At 33.0% G+C, this 20,021-nt stretch overlaps 1 protein-coding gene across 1 annotated transcript in view; it reads right to left on the bottom strand.

Moving 5' to 3' along the window:
- Positions 1–249: 249 nt before the first annotated feature.
- Gyc88E (Guanylyl cyclase at 88E) overlaps positions 250–20,021 on the bottom strand; it is a 152,830-nt gene continuing 133,058 nt past the window's right edge. Inside the window, exons 6-16 of the mRNA XM_088273079.1 lie at positions 19,216–19,357; positions 11,347–11,473; positions 9,466–9,670; positions 7,975–8,121; positions 6,774–6,906; positions 6,433–6,508; positions 6,085–6,236; positions 4,917–5,144; positions 3,739–3,968; positions 1,992–2,091; positions 250–1,489 (exon numbers count right to left, since the gene is read on the bottom strand). Of these exons, the coding sequence (XP_088129205.1) occupies positions 1,209–1,489; positions 1,992–2,091; positions 3,739–3,968; positions 4,917–5,144; positions 6,085–6,236; positions 6,433–6,508; positions 6,774–6,906; positions 7,975–8,121; positions 9,466–9,670; positions 11,347–11,473; positions 19,216–19,357 (1,821 nt within the window). The 3' untranslated portion in view covers positions 250–1,208. The remainder of the gene's footprint in view (positions 1,490–1,991; positions 2,092–3,738; positions 3,969–4,916; positions 5,145–6,084; positions 6,237–6,432; positions 6,509–6,773; positions 6,907–7,974; positions 8,122–9,465; positions 9,671–11,346; positions 11,474–19,215; positions 19,358–20,021) is intronic.

Raw genomic sequence — 20,021 nt, 5'->3', positions numbered from 1 at the left:
TTTTGTATTTTTTAAATAAACAAATAATACAATGATTAAAGAAAACACTTGTTTTTTACCATTTTAGTTTTATTATAGACTACATGTTTCAGAAGTTAAACTTCCATCATTCAGGTCTGTATAATAACTGATATTATATTATATTATATTATGTATATTATGTAGTCTATAATAAAACTCAAGTGGTAAAAAACAAGTGTTTTCTTTAATCATTGTAACATGTCTTACCACAAAGTTAATGCCGAAACAATGAATAAAACAAATAATATGTAAAAAAAAATATCGCTGTGACTAGAAGCTATAGTTAACTATTTTTTGACCAGGGATATTTTTATTCTCTTTAAAAGGAATATTAACTTAAGATTTACCTATTTTCTATTTGAATTACCATAAACAGGGTCTTATATAATATATTAAAACATTCAACAGCTATTCAGTATTTGTTAATGGTTTTGTAAAATATGAGTATATGTATTAAATAGAGCAGGAAATAAAGGATAAAAAGTTAAAAAGATATGTATTTGTTTTGTAAACTCTAGAAAAAAGTGTGTGTAATTGACAAATACTTTAAATTTAATTGATTTTAGTGATTTAAAAGAAATACTTAGAAAATGAATTAAATAATCCAACGGAATAAGCAATTAATGTTAGAAATATATATTTCATTAAAATTTTACTTGGAAAATACCACTATTCCAAAATATCTATTGTAACATACGTTTCGATGCATTCAGCATCATTATCAAACACTGCTTGATAATGATGCTAAATGCATTGAAACACGTGTCACAAAAGTTTTTAAGAAATGGTGGTATTCAACAAGTAAAATTGAATAAAACAAAGTTAGTAATATTATTAAAATACAACCAATGAAAATGTTTTTATAGAACTTTAGTACATAAACTCTTATATCGAAAAATAATTACTATAATTTGTAACAATTATTTAGCTTTTAAATGACAATTCTAATTAATTTTCATGTTTCAATACATTTTTCCTAATACAAATATGTTCTTGCATACATAAGTGCAAAAATAAATCTGGTAATTTATTCCATTCTTCATCGTACAACAAAATCTAATTCACTTTTCAATTATTAGGGACATTCAACTGCGAGAACACCTTTTTTTGTGAGGTAAGGTTTTTACCTTTTTATAACCTAACCTCAAATTCGTATTGTGATATAAGATTTTCATTATATAACTTTTTCAAAACATGGTGCATGAGTTGCTTCCCAGTTTGTGTTTGGAATTTGGATTTCCAAAGCTTCCGCAACATTGGTTTTCACTATCGTTAATGCTGAGGTTGTTCTTGCGTTTGGATGAGGGACCTTTGTTCCGATTCTTGCAAGAAGAAGGTGTGGAGGACTTAGAGTTTACTTTAGAATTAGTGTGAGATACTAAATTGGAATCTGAACATGATGAAGTCGGCATTTTCGCTGCTAAGGCGAGAGAGCTCATGGGACAAAAGTTCATTGGAAATTCAGGATCTGAAAAAAAATTAAACATTTTATTCATTTGTTCCCTGTGCTAACACTGTGTCAATGTCATTAACTTAAATATGTTCTTTGTCTGAAACATATTGATGGAAATGATAAATTTATAATCTTAGTGTCATATACAATTTTCTTTCGTATAATTAAAAAAAAAAGATATCGTAAAATGTGCCCACGGCACAGAAAATTTTATTGAGTGCACATTATTGTAATTTGTAATTACGTGTATAATGAAATGAATAAATTTGAATTAAAATGTAAATGTTAGATTATTTAAATCACCCATTACTTTAAAAGTTGACATAACTTTGCTTTAGAATACATGCATGTATTTTATACCTGCAACAGGTAAGAAAAATGTGTTTTTTTTTCTTCAATGCCATATTTCGAACGTAAGAGAAACACATGGAATACTTAACATTTCTTTTGGCACACAGCGTGTTTCTTTTTTCTGGAATTTTTATTTAACCGGGTAGTTGTTTATGAAAATATTTACCCGTGTTAGTGATCTCCATTGAAGGTAGTTGTAGAATTTCAGTTTTCTTATATTTACTTATCACAGCTGGTGCGGAATATGATGGGATTATTATTCTCTCCTGAAATGTAAAGAAAGACAATCAGTATACTGTTCCTGATTCTTGGATCTAGAAATTAAATCTAAATTTGAAAGGATACAGCGAAAGTAAGTAAAAGAACTCAGGCTGAAGAAAGTTATAAATATATGAACTATCATTATTATCCTTTCCCGTACTAACGGGAAAGGATAATAAGGAGGAATATTTCATAAGAAAATAGAAGCAATATCTAGTTTTATATAAGCTTGCCGTTTGCCACTTATATAAGTTTGGGAAGCTAAAACGTTTGCATCATAAATTTATTTCACTGTTTATTCTTCAATCATACTTTCAACATTCTCAAACAATCTCAACACACCTTTATTAATTTTATCAAAACAGCTTATCTCAGCCTTGCATTCTTTCCCAATTCCACCGTTCAAACATTGGTCATACATAATTTTGCTGCTTATTTGCTGAGAAATTGCATTTAATTAATGTAGAGTAATATTGAGTTTAACTCAGAATTTGTGAAAAGAGTTTTCGCAGTCTAAGCTATTTTTATCATGTAAAATCAACCATAAATAATAATTATTATTAATTTGAAATGAATTAATGTACGGACATATAACAAAAAATATTTTGATTCAAATTTGTGTTGTTTTTTTATTTCTTTGAAGGTAAAAACCTTGATCACTTTCACCAGTCTGTTCTTGGTTGGTTGGAAGATATCTTTGACTAACAAGAAGTTAACTAGCATACTGCCAATAAACACATATCGCTCACTCCTTTCAAGAACGTCATAAATCAAAAAACTCGATTTTTCAGGAGAACGTTTTTAATGTTTTAAATATAAAACAGTGTATTCAAAATAGATATCAAGCCTATTATTGAACTTTTTACTATGCAACAGATCTTTTTAGGTAAAACCTGAAGGTTTTTTCTCCATTTAAAAAATATTCAGTATATTTAAATAAATAATTAAATAATACCTTTTCTTCAAAATGCAAAAACAACATTTTCGGCCCTGTAGCAGGTAAATATTAAGTTAAAAATATTCCGTTTTTGCTGGGATATAGTATATTTTCTGGGCATTCCGAAAACGTGCACAACTGAAAATTTACGATTTTTGATTTATGACGTTGTTGAAAGGAGTGAGCGATATGCACTAGAGACTGTGGCTCTGATAAAGAAAAATGCAGAAAAGGCGTGCATGGAAAGATCCATGTTTGGTTTAAGCCTGATGGATTAAGGAAAAAATGAAGATACCAGGAACAGAGCCAAAGTAGAGGATATCATGGATTGCAAGACAGGACCCCACAAGATGGACTTCAAAATTTTTAATATGGAGACCTTGCGAGAACAAAGTAGGCATCAGAAGACTCTAAAAGAGATGGTCCGACGATATAGTTGCTGTGGGGGGTAGAAATTGACTGCAAGCAACAACTGACCGAAGGAAATGGAAAGGAAAGGTACGGAAGAGGCCTTTATCTAGCAGAGGAAGACAGAAGTCTTATTAAGAAAAAGAAGAACAAAAAGTACAAATTATAAAACCAAAATACATATATTATATATTGCCAGAGTTCCGTGTTTGTGTAAGGATGACTTATCGGTGTCACTATTTGTAAACTTTTACTGTAAACATAACCCTCCTATTATGTACAATACAATGGACATATTTATGCTCACCGAATTCATCATATCCTCTTCAATCTGAAGCTTTTGCATTGCCTCCTGATTGGTCCGGGCTGGCGCAGTGGTCAGCCTGAAGACGTTCCCACCGCCTGCCAGCGACATCTGCCTCTCGGGAGTGGCCTGACTGTGCAGGTCCAGGAATTCGTCCGTCTCGGAGACCAGTGACCCGAATATCTCCGCCGGAGAGTACGCGTACATTGTGCCCATAGAGTTGGACCTTGTTTCTGGCAAAAAAATGGGAAGATGTCATTCATCTATTCAGAAATAATATTAGATTGTTGGTAATTTAAAAGGGGATAAAGCAATATCATCAAGACCAGGGTGATATAATCAAGATAAGGTGATGTCATCAACACCAGGGGTGAAGAATCTGCGGTCATAAGGCTACATTCGGCTACAACCTCTTAACTGGTACCAAATTAAAAGAAAAATAACATCTTTCTAAATTTATATAAAGTAAAGTTTATGTTCACAAAACTTGAAAAGTAATTGATGGATTGTTCAATATACATTTGTATTTGTAAATGTTTATTTTACTTAAAAGATTTTTAAAAATAATGCTTCGTCTAATTTACATTGTGAATGAAAAATATTTCACTTATGAGGGTTTATGGATGTTAAGGTTTTTTACTGTGGCCTAATCTGATTCATATCTGATTCAACAGATAAATGAAAGTGGCCTTTAGAAAAAAAGCTTCCCCATCCCTGATCTACGCGATTGTGTTATGTTGTAAGTTGGCAAGGCTTAAATATAGAAGATATGACTGGAGGACATTTGCAAATAATTTGGACTGACAACAATGAATAAAAAAAATCTCACTGTGCTTTTTGAGAGAAACTGTTGAACAAAATGGACATTAAAATACAGCAGAGTCTCGGTTATACGACCTTCAGTTATCCAACCTTCTGAGTTATCTGACCTACCGGGGTACACAAAAGACAATCACAGACTTTTTTACCCAAGCTTAAGTTAAGTTTCGTAGTTCACTGCATTGTATGTGAGTATGTGCCTACTGTAAAACATGTTTTATTACTTTGCCGTAAGTGCATTTTGATGTTTTAGTTTGTTACATTCAGTTTTGTTACATATACATATTTGAAAAGTTTTCTTATTCTACCTTGCCACGGCCGGTTTAGGTTGAATAATCGAGACTCTACTGTATATGATATACCTCTATGCGAGCCCGTTTTGATAGGCGAGTTAGCCACACTCCTCCTGGCCACTTCCTGGAATGTGACCGGCGAGTACACCCTCCTGTCCTCCACTCCCGAGGAGCTCTCCGGAGCCTGTCCTGCGGAGCCGGGCACCGACTCGGCAGTCCAGGCCTGCTTGGCTGACAGGATCTTGGATATGGGAGTGCGGTGTTCCCGCCTGGTCAGCCAGTATGTTTTCATTGCGCCTGATTCAAAATAATGCGATATAAAACAAGGGTGAAAAGGTTTCATTAACATGCATATAGTCTACCATACATATACACTTGGATTTAATTCCGAATATGACCATCTAAATAGGAATTTCTTCTTCTACGGACTCGTTCCTGTGGATTGGTCTGCAACAACAAAAGACAACTCCTTCTCCATTCCGGTCTATTAGGCGAAACCCACTTCAGCTCCTCATACTTAGCTTCTGGGATTTATTATACTGAATGTACATGAATGTCATTGAAGTTCATTGAATCAGTTTTCACACAATTTAAAATACACGGTTCAAAAAAAGAGACACGTAACAGTAATTTGGAATTTCCTACGTCCCTTAACATGTACTTACAACAGTACTATGTACAGAGATAGCTCTGCCGAAGGGTGCTAGGAATAAAGAGGATTGGGAATTGCAGGACTGCAGATCGCAATGCACTAGTACACTTTTTTTTGCATGGCATTGCTTGGAATGAATTAACCATTTAAATATGGAGTTCAGTGTATATGGTTCACTTAAACTTCATCAATATTCAAGCAAGATGTAGACACATTCACCATACTCCCTTAGTTTTCGTAGATCTAGTCTAAAGATCTGCATCAGTGGATTGTATTACCGAAATGATCAGGTCACGAAGATGGGAATTTTTTAAATCATTTTATTTGTTCATTAATTCTTTAGTTAGATCACCATCCTAGGGCAAATAGATTATTTGATATTCACAAAACAACCCAATGACTCTAGGCTGCTCTTTTTGTATTGACCAGTGAACCAGTAAGCGAATCATTACAGCAGTAAGAGACTCTTTCATAAAAATGGATCATCAGGATCTTGTTGATTACAAATCAACCACAATTAAAAAAATTGTCTCTTTTATAAACAATAAAATATTGCATTACTTTGTAGAGCAAAGTAATCAGTACCTTTTCCTTTGACAAGAATCTCTCCTCTTTCCTCTACGCAGTAAGAAGGCGATATGAGCTCTTTGGTGGATTGGGAAATATGAATCTTCATAGCTTCCGAAGTTGACTCCATTCTGGATGCAGTGTTAACAGAGTCACCAAAAAGGCAATATCTGCAAAATAACACATGATAATAGCTTCTCCTCTATGTAACTTCTGATGTTAGGTCAGGTTAAGTAAGATTAGGTTTGACTACCAATACACAAGGTCTAAGTTAAGCAACATTTTGAATAGTTGTATTATTAAGTTCAAAAGTAGGAACTTGAAACGAATTACATAATTTATATTACAGAATGAGTGACATCAAACCTCGGCATTTTTAATCCAACAATTCCAGCAACCACTGCACCAGAATGAACTCCAACCCTTATTTGCAGATGAGAACCTAAAATATATTATTCTGTGTCATAAATAACATTCATCATGGTTTTATGGTTTATAATTCACTATACATACATGTTAGAAGGAATAAGCTTTGATTTAAATATGTAATGTTTGGAAATCACACTATTCACAAACAGTTATTAGTCTCACAAACTAGATATGTCAATCACTTTGATACTTGTTCTTTGGTAACAATAACCAACTTGTCAAAATGTCGACCGGTTTCAAAGCTAACAGCTTCTTCCTCAGATTAACATAATAAATACCTGTTGATGGATCCTTGAGGTCCGTTATAGCATCAACCATATCAAGGGCCATGTCACAAACCATTTCAGCATGGTTTACTTCCTTCTCGGGTGCTCCACTCACCACCATATAAGCGTCACCAATTGTTTCTACCTAAAAGAGATTTTCCACTGTTAACGCCAGGATATTCAGTTAATTAATTTTTTTCAGAACATTGCTCTCACACGTTTTTATTTTATAAACAGCCGTAGCTAATTTGTCCAAATGAATTTCATTGTTTAAATATACAGAATAACTTATATACTAAGGATAGTTTATTTATATGAGTCAACGTAGCTGGGGTAATGATTGCCAGGTAATGACAGCCATACACTGTGGCATAGCTCGACTGAGAAACTGGCGTTGCGGGTTCGATTCCCGCCAATTGCAAAATGAATTCGAGAAGAATTGGTCTGGGTGTTTGTGATGCATTTTTTATATTTACCTTCCCTATCTTTACTATCCTACCTGCGACAAGCATCTAAAATAGATGTTTTGCGGGTTATTCTTTGAAAAAAAAACATAATAATAAACACAATAAATAAACGGAATATAAAGTAAAAACAGTGAATCTTTATGAAAGTATAAGATAAATTTAATTTGTAGGTTTTGCATACATATTACAATATAGTGACCCTGCACATAGTCACATTTAGTATGTTGTATACTTTATCATAAAAAAGAGAATAAATTACTACCTTATATCAAAAACCTATTCCCTGATAAATATTGATTTTGTAAATTAAATATCTGCCTCCATAGTGCAGCAGTCAGCACATTTGGCTATGATGCTGGATGTCCCGGGTTCGATTTCCAGGCGGGTAAATAAATACAGGTGATTTTCACTATTTAAGCTGAGATATCATTAAAAAAACTTCAAATTGACATTATACTAATTTGATGCAGTGCCCTATACACCATTGGGTAGGGATAAGGGTAAGTAGTAGTAGTAGTGAATGATAGGTAATGTTTTGAGAATTAGATGACAGATGTCGTTAGTTTAAAATATCTTCTCTGAGGACTAGCTATTATATAATCTTTGATTAGGAGATCATTAATTTTCTTCTAATGCCCTATGGATGTCCTATGGAGAATTTACTCATCTATTTTGCAATACAATGTATTTCCTGTCTCGGAGACATTGGTGTTTTAATTCTACAAACATAAGAGATTGATACAGACCTTATAAACTCTGTTTCTTTCTGTCAGGGTGTCGAATATAGAATACATGGCATTCAACATGGATACAACCTCCATAGGAGTTATTCTGCTGCATATTTCTGTGAATGTCACCACGTCCGAGAACAAAATTGACACGCTGTCGAACATCTGAAAGATAAAATAATATTTTATGTAATATATCTAATAGGCATGCAAACAAATAACTAACCAAATTAAAAAATACCAAAAACTGAGATAACCGATGTTGTAATGATAATTACAATTTACATTGATGAGCCTTTGCCGGTTTTCCCGTGCCGAGGGCACATTTAAAATACCTATTTATGAAATTCTTTGAAAAGTATATTGTGAACTTTACAATCGCTGTTTTGTTATAACGATTGTATTGTAATTTTTGTTATTTATTGATTTGGCATAACCATGATGATTTAAAAATATAGACATAAAACATTTGTAAAATACCACTTTTTTGAGTTTATTAATGTCTTCTTCTTCATACCCTTATCCGCAACCCAGGGAACGAACGATGCAGGGAACTGCATAGTATTGATGCAGTGTTATCATTACTTACATGAAGGCAAGGTGATCATTCCTGCGCTTCAAGGACCAGTTCAGGGTAATATTAAATAAATATTAGAGTGTGAAATCACTAATACTTATTTTCACTCCCCCTGGGAATCGAGCCTGGGATCTCCAGCATGGTAATACGGATCTAACCATGACAATACAGAGCCGGACATGTACTGACATGATAATAATATGATCATATTATAAACTAATGTAATAACATGACTGGTTTCAAGAACTACAGATGTCCTCTTCAGCAGGTGATAGTTTGTATTTTCACCTTAATTTTGTACAATAAACTCAAAAAAGAGATCTAATCCATGTGTTTTTTTGACATCTCAACAAAGATGAAGAGGAATATGGAAGTCTGGGCATTTACATGGCTTACAACCGTCATAGGCTGGTTTAAGTGATCACTTTACACATGTGTAACATTCACCTATTATTCTACCCATGATTGACAACCACACTATTCAAATTCTTGGAACTTTTAGATATGTTAGTTAAACTCGAAACACAGTTCTTGAATTCAATGGGCTTCACAAGAAACATATACGCTGGGATGAGGCAAGCTTTTTTTAAAATCAGAAACTCTTTCATTTGTATGTGAGGTCCGAATCCTGGATTGTATTTACATACTTGAGAAACGCTAGAAAATCATTTTTTTTTATTAAAGTCATGAATTATTTTGACTAGTTAATTTACTAATAACATTTTCAGTGTGTCCAAATACTTGTTCACAAATCTGGATTATCTCTAATTAGGGGTCATTTTTTACATTATTTTTGTGTCAAAAAATAACACCTAATTGGGGATAATCCAGATTTGTGAACAAATAAATGGACAAACTCAAAATTTTGAAATCCAAGTGTGTTTATTTTATTTTTAATGTGCAATTCGTAAGTTCAGTTGAGTTAACATTACCTCGCAAGTATCTATCGGATTCTCTCCAGTTCTCAGCCTGTCAGCCACCTGTTTGGGTATCATCTGATACAGCAGCTCATCAGTTCTCCTCATCTCCTCGTCCAACTTCCTCATGGACTCCTCCAGCTTCTTACTCTTCTGCTGTTCCTGGTCCAGAGCTAGCTTGAGCTCCACTGACTGCTGTGTTCCAGCCAGCATTAAATCCCTATTATTCAAAGACCCTTTTTATTTCAATACCATTTTTTGCACATCTAATTTAATACCAGGGTTACCAGGCTACCTATTTATTTATATGTTAAAATTGGTACAGAGAACCAACTTTCCATAAGAAAATATGACACTAAACTAGTATATGGTAATGTCAATACAGAAAGATGGATAGGTGCATTAGCGAAGGCATGTTCAATGTATAATGTGGGAAAAAATGTATTATTATACAATAGCAATCGTATAACTATAGAATAATAATATTAAATAATAATAAAAAACTGGCAGTACACAATAAAGACCTAGTTTCAATTCCAATGTATGAAAGTGAAGCATGGAGTTGGTAAAAGAAGGATGAAAGTAGATCAAATGCAGTCGAAATGAGATCTTAGCCAAATGTAAGACAATGTTCGAAGGGTGTGATATAAGGAAAGATTTTCGTTTTAGGTGGGAGTTGCATTTATTATTTATCTTGCATATTATTTACAAAGTTTCAAGATCATGAAGTGGACTTTTATTTCTTGTAAGTAAAAAAAAAAACATTTCTTTTAATCCGTTTTGGGGACAGGAGGGATAATCTGGTGTAAGCCGATCAGGAACTTCTCAATAAGCATTTTTTCATTGCTGGGAGGAAACCACGTAAAACTCTTCAGGAGTAGCCGGACTGTTGAACGTCGTCAACAGACCTTCCGTTCCACTAGAAGAGGGTTCAGCATTTTGCGTCCTTGGTTTATGGTACCAATGTCCCTCACTATTTTTTATAAGGAAAGAATGCAAGGCTCAAATAAACATTATCATTAAAATTTATGAAGGATTGCTGAGATGGTTTACAGTGTAACAGTGTTGGTACAAGTATAACTAATGAGCGAGGAAAGAACAATAAAACGAATGAAGCGAATGTAATTGGAAATAGAAGCATAGGAAAACTTTGCATGATATGGGTCCCTCATCATGGAAAACGTCACCTAATAATTATCGATAAAAAAGAAAGGTGCGTTAAGATGGTTTGGGCATGTGAATCGAATGAGTAAAGAAATAATAGTATAACAAATTTACGAGGCAAATGTGGTCGGCATTAGGAGCAAAGGAAGTCCGAGAAAAACTTTACATAATCAAGTATTTCAAATACTTGAAAATGGTCAGGTTAGAAGTCAATCAGATAACAGGTATGTATCAGGAGGTTTTCAAAGGAAAACTTTGCATAATATGGGTCCCTCTATCATGAAAAACGTCGCCAAACAATTATTAATAGAAAGGTGTGTTAAAATGGTTTGGGCATGTGAATCGAATGAGTGAAGAAAGAATAGTAAAAACAAATTTATGAGGCGAATGAGGTTGGCATTAGAAGTAAAAGAGGACCGAGAAAACTTTACATAATCAAGTATATCAAATACTTGAAAGTGGTCAGGTTAGAAGTCAATCGGTCAATGGGTTTATATCAGGAGGTTTTCATTCCCATATGACGTACCCACAGCGTGTAGTGGAAGGACTTTTGACTGCGAAATTAGGTTGTGGGTTCGATTCTTGGTTTTGACGTACTACGTCACGTTTCACCTTAGAAAACTGTGCAGAGGTAAAATATAGTAAACACTTTTTTTTTGTTGTGGTGGTGTGGCGTTCCGCTCTCTCTGCCTACCCATAAAGGTTTGATGATAATCAGTGCTTGTTACATACCTGCTGAAGTCGTGCATGGACAGGTCGTTGATGTACAACCCAGTAGTGATGAGTGAGGTCAGGTCAGGCATGACGGGTGTTCCCAAATACATCATCATGCGCCAATTATCCATGTAAATCATTTGACCTACGAACACACAATGGTCACGTACTTTCATTCATCCTGTGTTTGTTTGTTAAGCTATTTTTTTTATCATTAAAATACTAAAAAGTAATAGTACAGTAAAAGTACTTAATAGTTATAGTACTTAATAATAATACATAGTACAGTGGTTCTAAATCGTATTGGAGGTACCTTCGGTACTCACCAGTTTCATTTGTTCACCAAACCCTTGATTGGAAAATTAATTCTTTTTTGCTCAAAAAAGTATGAAGGGATTAAAATATTAAGAAAGGTATCACACAACACACCATCGCAACAGTTACAATTCGACTATTGGGCGGCAGTGTTGCCAGGAAATTATCACTTCTCTATTATATGTGATTCCCCGATTTCGCAATGACGATACGTTATGATAATAGATCTAGTACATTTGTTATGACTTATTTGAAGTCCCATCCTAGTGAAAGAAATGTAGGTATGATGCGGAGCACATGCTTTGTTTTAGTGTTTGAGTTCTTGTATTATTTATATTGCCAGATTGATTGTCCGCCTCAGGTCATGGTTAGCACGCTCGGCTACCGTTCTGTAGGTCCCGGGTTCGATTCCCAGGGGGGGTGAAATAAATATAAGTGATTTTTACAGTTTAAAATTTATTCAATATTACCCCTGGATTGGTATCTGAAACAGAAGGCTAATCGACTTTCCTTTGTGTGTCAACCGTCAAGATAACACTGCGTTTATATGATGCAGTGTTAATGCACCATTGTGGTGCGGATAAGGGTTTGAAAGAAAAAATGTAGGATTGATATATTCCTTTCAAATAATATACAAGATCTATTGGATAAATGAATATATTGTACGTAGTATCATTTTTCATAATATCGTACAATAAATCGGGTGTGTGTTTTGATCTCCGCCGAACCCGGGAGACTGACTTACCAAACCCCTGGGGTTCGATCGAACCCAGGTTAAGAGCCGCTGCTTTAGTGTGTAATAAAATACTATTTGGACCAAAGGTGCCCACCCACGGAAAAAGAACATTCCACCGTGCGTAGTTCGTATCATATCCCATATACGAAAGTATCTCACTATCGCTATCGTGAAAATTTTTTCTATGGTATATTCGTGTTAGCAAACAATCACAACATTTTGCGATCTACTTTTAAATACACATTGATGAGAATACAAGCTGCCATAACTGAGTGCTAGAGCGACTCAAAGTCAAAATGCTATGTATAAGCTAGTTATACAGTAGCTATGATACATACTAGTCGAATGAAGCATATTAAATCTCAAATGAGAAAAACAATCACTAATGAGCATTTGGAAAACTGTTTGCGGGTAGCAACAACATCAATCATGAACGTATCAACATTGTTGCACTTAGTTCTGACAAACAAAATCAGATGTCTCACAAATAATTAAAATATATAAATATTGCATTGCCTAACTCTGATTCACATTTTTGTTATGTCTTCTTTAAAAAAAAAACCATAAGTATTTCATGTTTGCTTTGAATAATAAAAAAAAATTGTTTTACGGCCCGGTAAGAAATCTGATCTATATAATCTGGCCCGGCTGCTGTAAATGCTGGCCACCCATGATTTAGAGGTATGTCAGCTTAATCTTCGTACTTTGATTTCTTATTACTTTATTATAACCTTTTGCTTTTGCATGTACATGTGCACATATTTAAAAACTGTGTGTGCGTAGGACCACAGCTTGATGTATTAATTTTTTTTCTGTATTTCATCTTGAAAATGATATTTAGTGCAATTCTACGACTATTTGTCACTGTAAAGTGTGGAGTGAAATTCTTAGCAGTAATTAAAATCAATATAAATATATGAGAGATTGGCATGATAATCTATTTCATTCCACAAAATTATGTGGATTTTAGTGTCAATCATTTAATTTAATTAATTTTAGCTAAAGCATTAAAAAATGTGTTGTTTTTTTTTACATAAAAATATATACCGTAGAACGGGGCTACTTGAACTTTGATATGTTACTTGAGCCCAGTACAAAAAAAATATTTAGATCTGTATTTGGTCTACAACAATGAACGTATCGACATGATTCATTGTTATCCTGACAGGTGACACTTATTGTCACGACACATTCATTATTGTAGACCAAATACAGATTTTTTTTTGTACTGGGCTCAAGTAACACATCAAAGTTCAAGTAGCTCTGTTCTACGGTATGTTATAAATATTGCTTGTAGTAAATACAATACATTCTGAAATTATAAAATTTTATATCATTTAAAACAAGTAAAATAAATGCAAAATTTATACTTGTAATAAAAATTGGAATAAACATACGTTGACTAAATATTGCATGTTCATTCTAATTCAAATAGAATAAGTGGTAGATTTTTCTTCACCATAATATGGTCTTTAAGCATGATATTTTTATAATAGCAACCTAAAAACAGGATTGATCCTCTACGTATACAAATTTATAAAATAAAAAAAACAATGATTATTCAAAATACCTTAAAAAAACATTGGTACTAATTACGATTGAAAATAAAGACATTAAAATTACAGTATTTTAACAAAGGTTTCATACTCAAATAATTGAAAATTTTATAAACTTATACATACTTATAAAGGTGACTAATTAGTAAAATTGGGTATATATATTTTTTCATTGTCATATTTCTTTCCTTTGTCAAAAGATACTACAATAAACATACAATCAATGTAGGGGTTCTAAAACAATGAAAACCAGAATAACTGGTTTTTCAATCATTAAAAAAATAAAAACCGGTTTAATTTTAGGTTATTTTTAATATTAGTTGTGTTTTGGATTAAATAATGCATAAAATTTATTCACAGTAGAAATACAGCCGTTGTTTAGGAATATCATCCCAAAAACGATATAACGCTCAAATCAATAAGAAAATTCCTGAGTGAATATGAAAATAAATATAAATTTTTATTTTTCTTTAAAATCCATTACAGTTTTATTTTATTTTATTTTTTACAATGTATAATTTATTTTAATATACCGTAGAATAGGGCTACTTGAACATTGATATGTTACTTGAGCCCAGTACAAAAAAAATAAATTAAATCTGGATTTGGTCTACAATAATGAACGTATCGAGATGATTCATTGTTTCCTTGACAGGTGACACTTATTGTCACGATACTTCGATCGATACCACAGTCAATTTTTTTTTGTACTGGGCTTAAGTAACACATCAAAGTTCAAGTAGCCCCGTTCTACGATACTATGCACAAAATATATTCTATCATATATTACCAAAAAATGTTTTTTTTTCTTCGTACATATAAATATCCATCCTTTTGATTTTACAAAGAATTAGTAGTAATCAGATTTTATTTCTTTAATAATTTTTTAACAAATATGTACATATTATCACAAAACAAATAATTATCACAATTTTCTGAAAACGGTTAAAATCTGCCAAATATTTTTTCCCACTAGTTTTTTTAGAAGCTTTACAACTTATAAAAGAATACCATAACAAGGAATAAAGACTACATCATTTGTACGAATTCAAAAACAAAAACAGTATTTTATATTACTAGTTAGTGAATACCTAAATATACTTGGAGTGACTCCTTACGTGATTTATCCAGCAAACAATACATTTGAAATAAGTGATACAGTCGAACCTGGATATAAAAAAGGTACTTTTTTATCTTATAAAGAAGTTTCTCTTATATCATTCTCTTTAAAAAAATATATTTGGTAGTCACCCAGTAAAAGGATGTTACTACAAGTGTTAAGTATTATTTTTACAATTTTTTTTTTAAACCCTTATCCGCACCCAAATGGTGCATAGGGCACTGTGTCATAAAAACGCAGAGTTATCTTGATACATGAAGGAAAGGTGATCAGCCCTCCGCTTCAGGTACCAGTCCATGGTAATTTTGAATAAATATTACAGTGAAAAAATCACTAATATTTATTTTACCCCCCTTGGGAATCGAACCCGGGACCTCCAGAACGGTAGCCGAGCGTGCTGACCATTACACTACGGAGGCGGACATTTTTATTTACAAACAAAATAACAATAACAATAAATACAAAAGTTTAAATGCGTTTAACTTTATCATTTTAGAAATTATGACTGCAATTCTAGAATTAGATTCAGAAAGAAGAGTGGATTCTTGGGTGGGGAGTTGAATTTCTGCCCGTGTTAAGCTATTTGGAAAGTTTTCCTTTTCTGTTGTGAGCGGACACTGAAAGAACGAATGGTTTGCATCCCCTATTCCACATTCGCAATATGGTGATGTGATGTACTTCATCTTATAGAGATGCACAGGCAGTGTTTTTTTTTTTGAATTACTAACGTCCAAGTGACTCTGAAATCTAGCTACGACTTATAACACCGCTTATCATGACCCTACTCAGGCCTCAACTTTTTAAGTTTCATAGCCTAGGCCTACTCGTGAGTGGATTTACTCTTTATGTTTAAAGTTACTTTAATTTCATGTAATTCATGAGTGAAAATTCTGGGCAAAAACACTCGCAAGCACAGGTAATTCTTATGCTTTCTTTTACACAGTGGTAAAATGTAAAAGAAAGCATTAGTAACGCGACCTTAGGCCAGCTTTCTTTTAAAGAGGCTTCACTTATATCCAGGATTGGCTGTAATTTTAAAATGAAAGCTGCGATGTGGATCCAAATTGTATAATACTATAAACCAACGAGTAAGCATTGATAACATAATAACATTGTAAGAGCTTTTGCGATTTTGCAATGGGTGAAAGTGAATGCAGTGTGCCATCTGTGTTTTTCATTTTGCCAAATCATGTTACCTTTTAATCTTATCTGAACATCTCCCGGCTTTTTTTTACCACTGACGGGCTTATGAACCTTTTGTACTTCTCCTGAAAGGGATTATTATTGACAACTGTTTCATGTATAATAAAATGATGTAATACGGTGGGATCCGGTTATTGTGATCAGGGATGATGATGATCAGTCAGTCCAAATATTCATAGTATTTTTTGACATCTCATCAAAGATGAAGAAGAATATGGAAATCTGGGCATTTACGCGGCTGACATAAGCTTAAATAATAAAAATGAAAATGATGTTTTCTGGCGTTTCTCATGTGTGTGATTACAATCCAGGATTCGGACTTCACATACTAATAAAAGAGTTTCTGCTCAATAAAAAGCTAGTAAAGTTCTAGTGATTCAAGAACAATGTTTCAAAATTGGTTCATAAATAACATACTTCCAAGAATTTGGGTAGTGTGGTTGTCAATAATGGGTAGAATTGGTTAATGTTACACGTGTGTAAAATGATCACTTAAACCAGCCTATGACGGTCGTCAGCCCCGTAAATGCCCAGACTTCCATATTCTTCTTCATCTTTGACAAGATGTCAAAAAATAATATGAAAATAACTCCTGTAATTGGCGATAATCCAGATTTTGAGAACAAGTATTTGGACACACTCAAAATGTTGTGAAGTCTTAAAATTGTCCATTTTGGATTTAACTTTTACTTACTTTACCATATATGACTATTTATTAAAATATATTGTGACACATCTTTCGATGTATGTATTTAACAGTTTGGTAATGATGTCGAAATCATCAAACATAAATATGTCAAGATATTGTAGATTTGAAAATTGGTATTTACCATGTAAAATTTAAATAAAAAATAGACAGATATTCCCACAAAGAGAATAAATTAATAATATTAGAGTTTATTTGCCATTTTCTTGAATCATTATCTTTAGTTATGTATATATTTCTGGTGGCTATGCACTGGAATTGGCAAAAAATGGGAATTGTTTATTGGGAAGGAATTAATATTGTATTGTACAGGGTGGCACAAAATTAACACTATATCGAAAGATATTATAATTTTTGCAAATGGCGTCATACGTCAATCCTATTCGACATTTGTAAACTAGACAGCTGCAGTATACAAAAAAATCAGATTGGTGCAAAATTAATTATCCAATTTTGTTTTTGAATAACTATTTACTAAATAAATAAAAAATATTGATTGATGGAAATCTTTATATGGAACATTTTTTTTTTTTCTGTTAAGTCAAAAATATGATATTCGTCAAGTGGCTGACGCCAGTGTTGATATACATTTGTACCCGTTTTATCAATCTGTTTATATACTGCAGCTATCTAGTTCACAAATCGCTCACTCCTTTCAAGAACGTCATAAATCGAAAATCGTCAATTTACAGTTGTGCGTGTTTTCGGAATGCCCAGAAAATGTACTATATCCCAGCAAAAGCGGCATATTTTTAACTTAATATTTACCCGCTACAGGGCAGAAAGAGTTGTTTTTGCATTTTGAAGAAGAGGTATTGTTCAATTATTTTTTGAAATATACTAAATATTTTTCAAATCCAGAAAGAACCTTCAGGTTTCACCTAAAAAGATGTGTTGCACAGTAAAAAGTTCAATAAGTGGCTTGATATTTATTTTTAATACATTGTATTATATTTTTAAACTATAAAAACGTACTCCTGAAAAATCAAGTTTTTTGATTTATGACGTTCTTGAAAGGAGTGAGCGAAATGTCAAATATGATTGACGTACTACGCCTTTTGCAAAAATTATAACATCTTCCGATAGGGTCATTAATTTTGTACCACCATATATTATTGGTGTATCGACTTAATTTAAAACATCTATCGTGTATATGCGAAAGAAGATGGATGTCTGAGCATCTCAGGGTTTACGGCCTGGCATTTGGCTGGCTTAAGTGATCACTTTATACATTTGCGTAACGTTCATCATTCTGCCTAACAATAATAAACATACAAAAAAATGCAATATGGTTATCTGCACAGTGTGCAATGTGAATGGTGAATGTTGCACAGTATGTAAATTCATCACCTAAACCAGATAATGATATCGACGTACCCTACGTAAAGTACTCTAACTACATTTTTGTCTATTTTGAGATATTTGGTGTATGTTATTAACTGACTGTTATCTACAAATATAAACAAACAAAAATGTTGTCCGCCTCCGTAGTGTAATGGTCAGCACGCTCGGCTACCGTTCGGGAGGTCCCGGGTTCGATTCCCAAGGGGGGTAAAATAAATATTAGTGATTTTTTCACTGCAATATTTATTCGAAATTACCATGGACTGGTAACTGAAGCAGAGGGCTGATCACCTTTCCTTCATGTATAAACGATCAAGATAACACTGCGTTTATATGACACAGTGCCCTATGCACCGTTGGGGTGTGGATAAGGGTTTTATTATTATTATTATTATTACCAACTGACTGTTATCTACAAATATAAACAAACAAAAATAATATATAAAATAAATTACGCCTAGTTTTCAGGCGTTTAAGACTCTATCTACATCGAATTTTCGAAATGAACTGAACTCCTAAAACGCTACTACTTAATTTTGACTGGGCAAAAAGATTTTAAATACATTATTTTACCGTGTTTTTCAATGAATAATACTAGTTTAGAATTTCAGATAAAACCTTTAATTAATAAAAAAAATATATGTTGAAAAAATCTTCTAAGCTCTCTCCTGTTAAGTAACAGATTTGCAGATAGAGTACTTTCCGTAGGGGCCGTCAATAGCCTTGTAAATACCCAGATTTAGATATTCTCATCCCATTAACTTGCCAGCTCATAATGTTGTCTATTAATTCTCTAGAATTTATTACAATATCACAAAACTCTACGAGGGTGTCTATGAAAAATAAGTAGGTTTGTTATATTAAATATTTAAAAAGATGATTGATTGTTTAAAGGGTTGGAAGTTACCTTTTAACCTCAAGTTTTTCTCTTGCATCGAATCAACCTCATCGCTTAGCACCAAGCTTTGGTTATTCTTCACATTTGGTCCCTCTGTCAACACAGCATCTACTGTCACCAATTCAAATATGTTGTTGGTCCTATTCAATATCTGAAACATACAAATTATAAATTTATCTCTTCAATTTCAATTTTCATTATCAATTCATTAAATTATAATTAACATATCGTAGTCGTACAGGAGAAAGTGACCAACTAACAAAACGTAAAATGTTCAGGAGGGCTATTTAAGTCATTTTTGCTAAGGCAAAAAAATTTTTAAGGCAAGAAAATAAGCATCAATGCAATTAGACATTTTTAATAAGTCAATATATTATACTTCCAAGTTTTAAAGGGCAATATTAAGCTAGTAAGATATCAAATAGTCAATAATCACGTTTTTGTAAAAAATGCACTCGGTCACTTTCTCCTGTATGATTACGATATACACCACAAACTAATATTTAAAGCGTATACATTAATAAAATCGAATGTAAGCAAGAACACTCTTGTTAAAGATGTAGAAGAATCCCGCTTCGGAATACCCCCTCAGACACATGGAACAGATCAATATCCAGCGTGATATTGTTCAGCATAGCGGTAGCTCTTCCATCGGCAGGTAGGTCAGTCCTGTATATAAGAATGTGAAACAATCTATGCCGATGCTGTCTTAGGTAACTATCGGGAACATACAGACCAATGCTCCGGATAATTTCAGGATTATCGATCATACTGTGCAACAATCGATAAAAATATGTAATCAAACACATTCCTTC

Source organism: Brachycentrus maculatus, unplaced genomic scaffold (assembly GCF_059751285.1).
Source record: "Brachycentrus maculatus isolate JH-2025_06_01 unplaced genomic scaffold, ASM5975128v1 h1tg000543l, whole genome shotgun sequence".
Taxonomy (NCBI): domain Eukaryota; kingdom Metazoa; phylum Arthropoda; class Insecta; order Trichoptera; family Brachycentridae; genus Brachycentrus; species Brachycentrus maculatus.
This window is presented reverse-complemented; position numbering and strand designations above follow the sequence as displayed.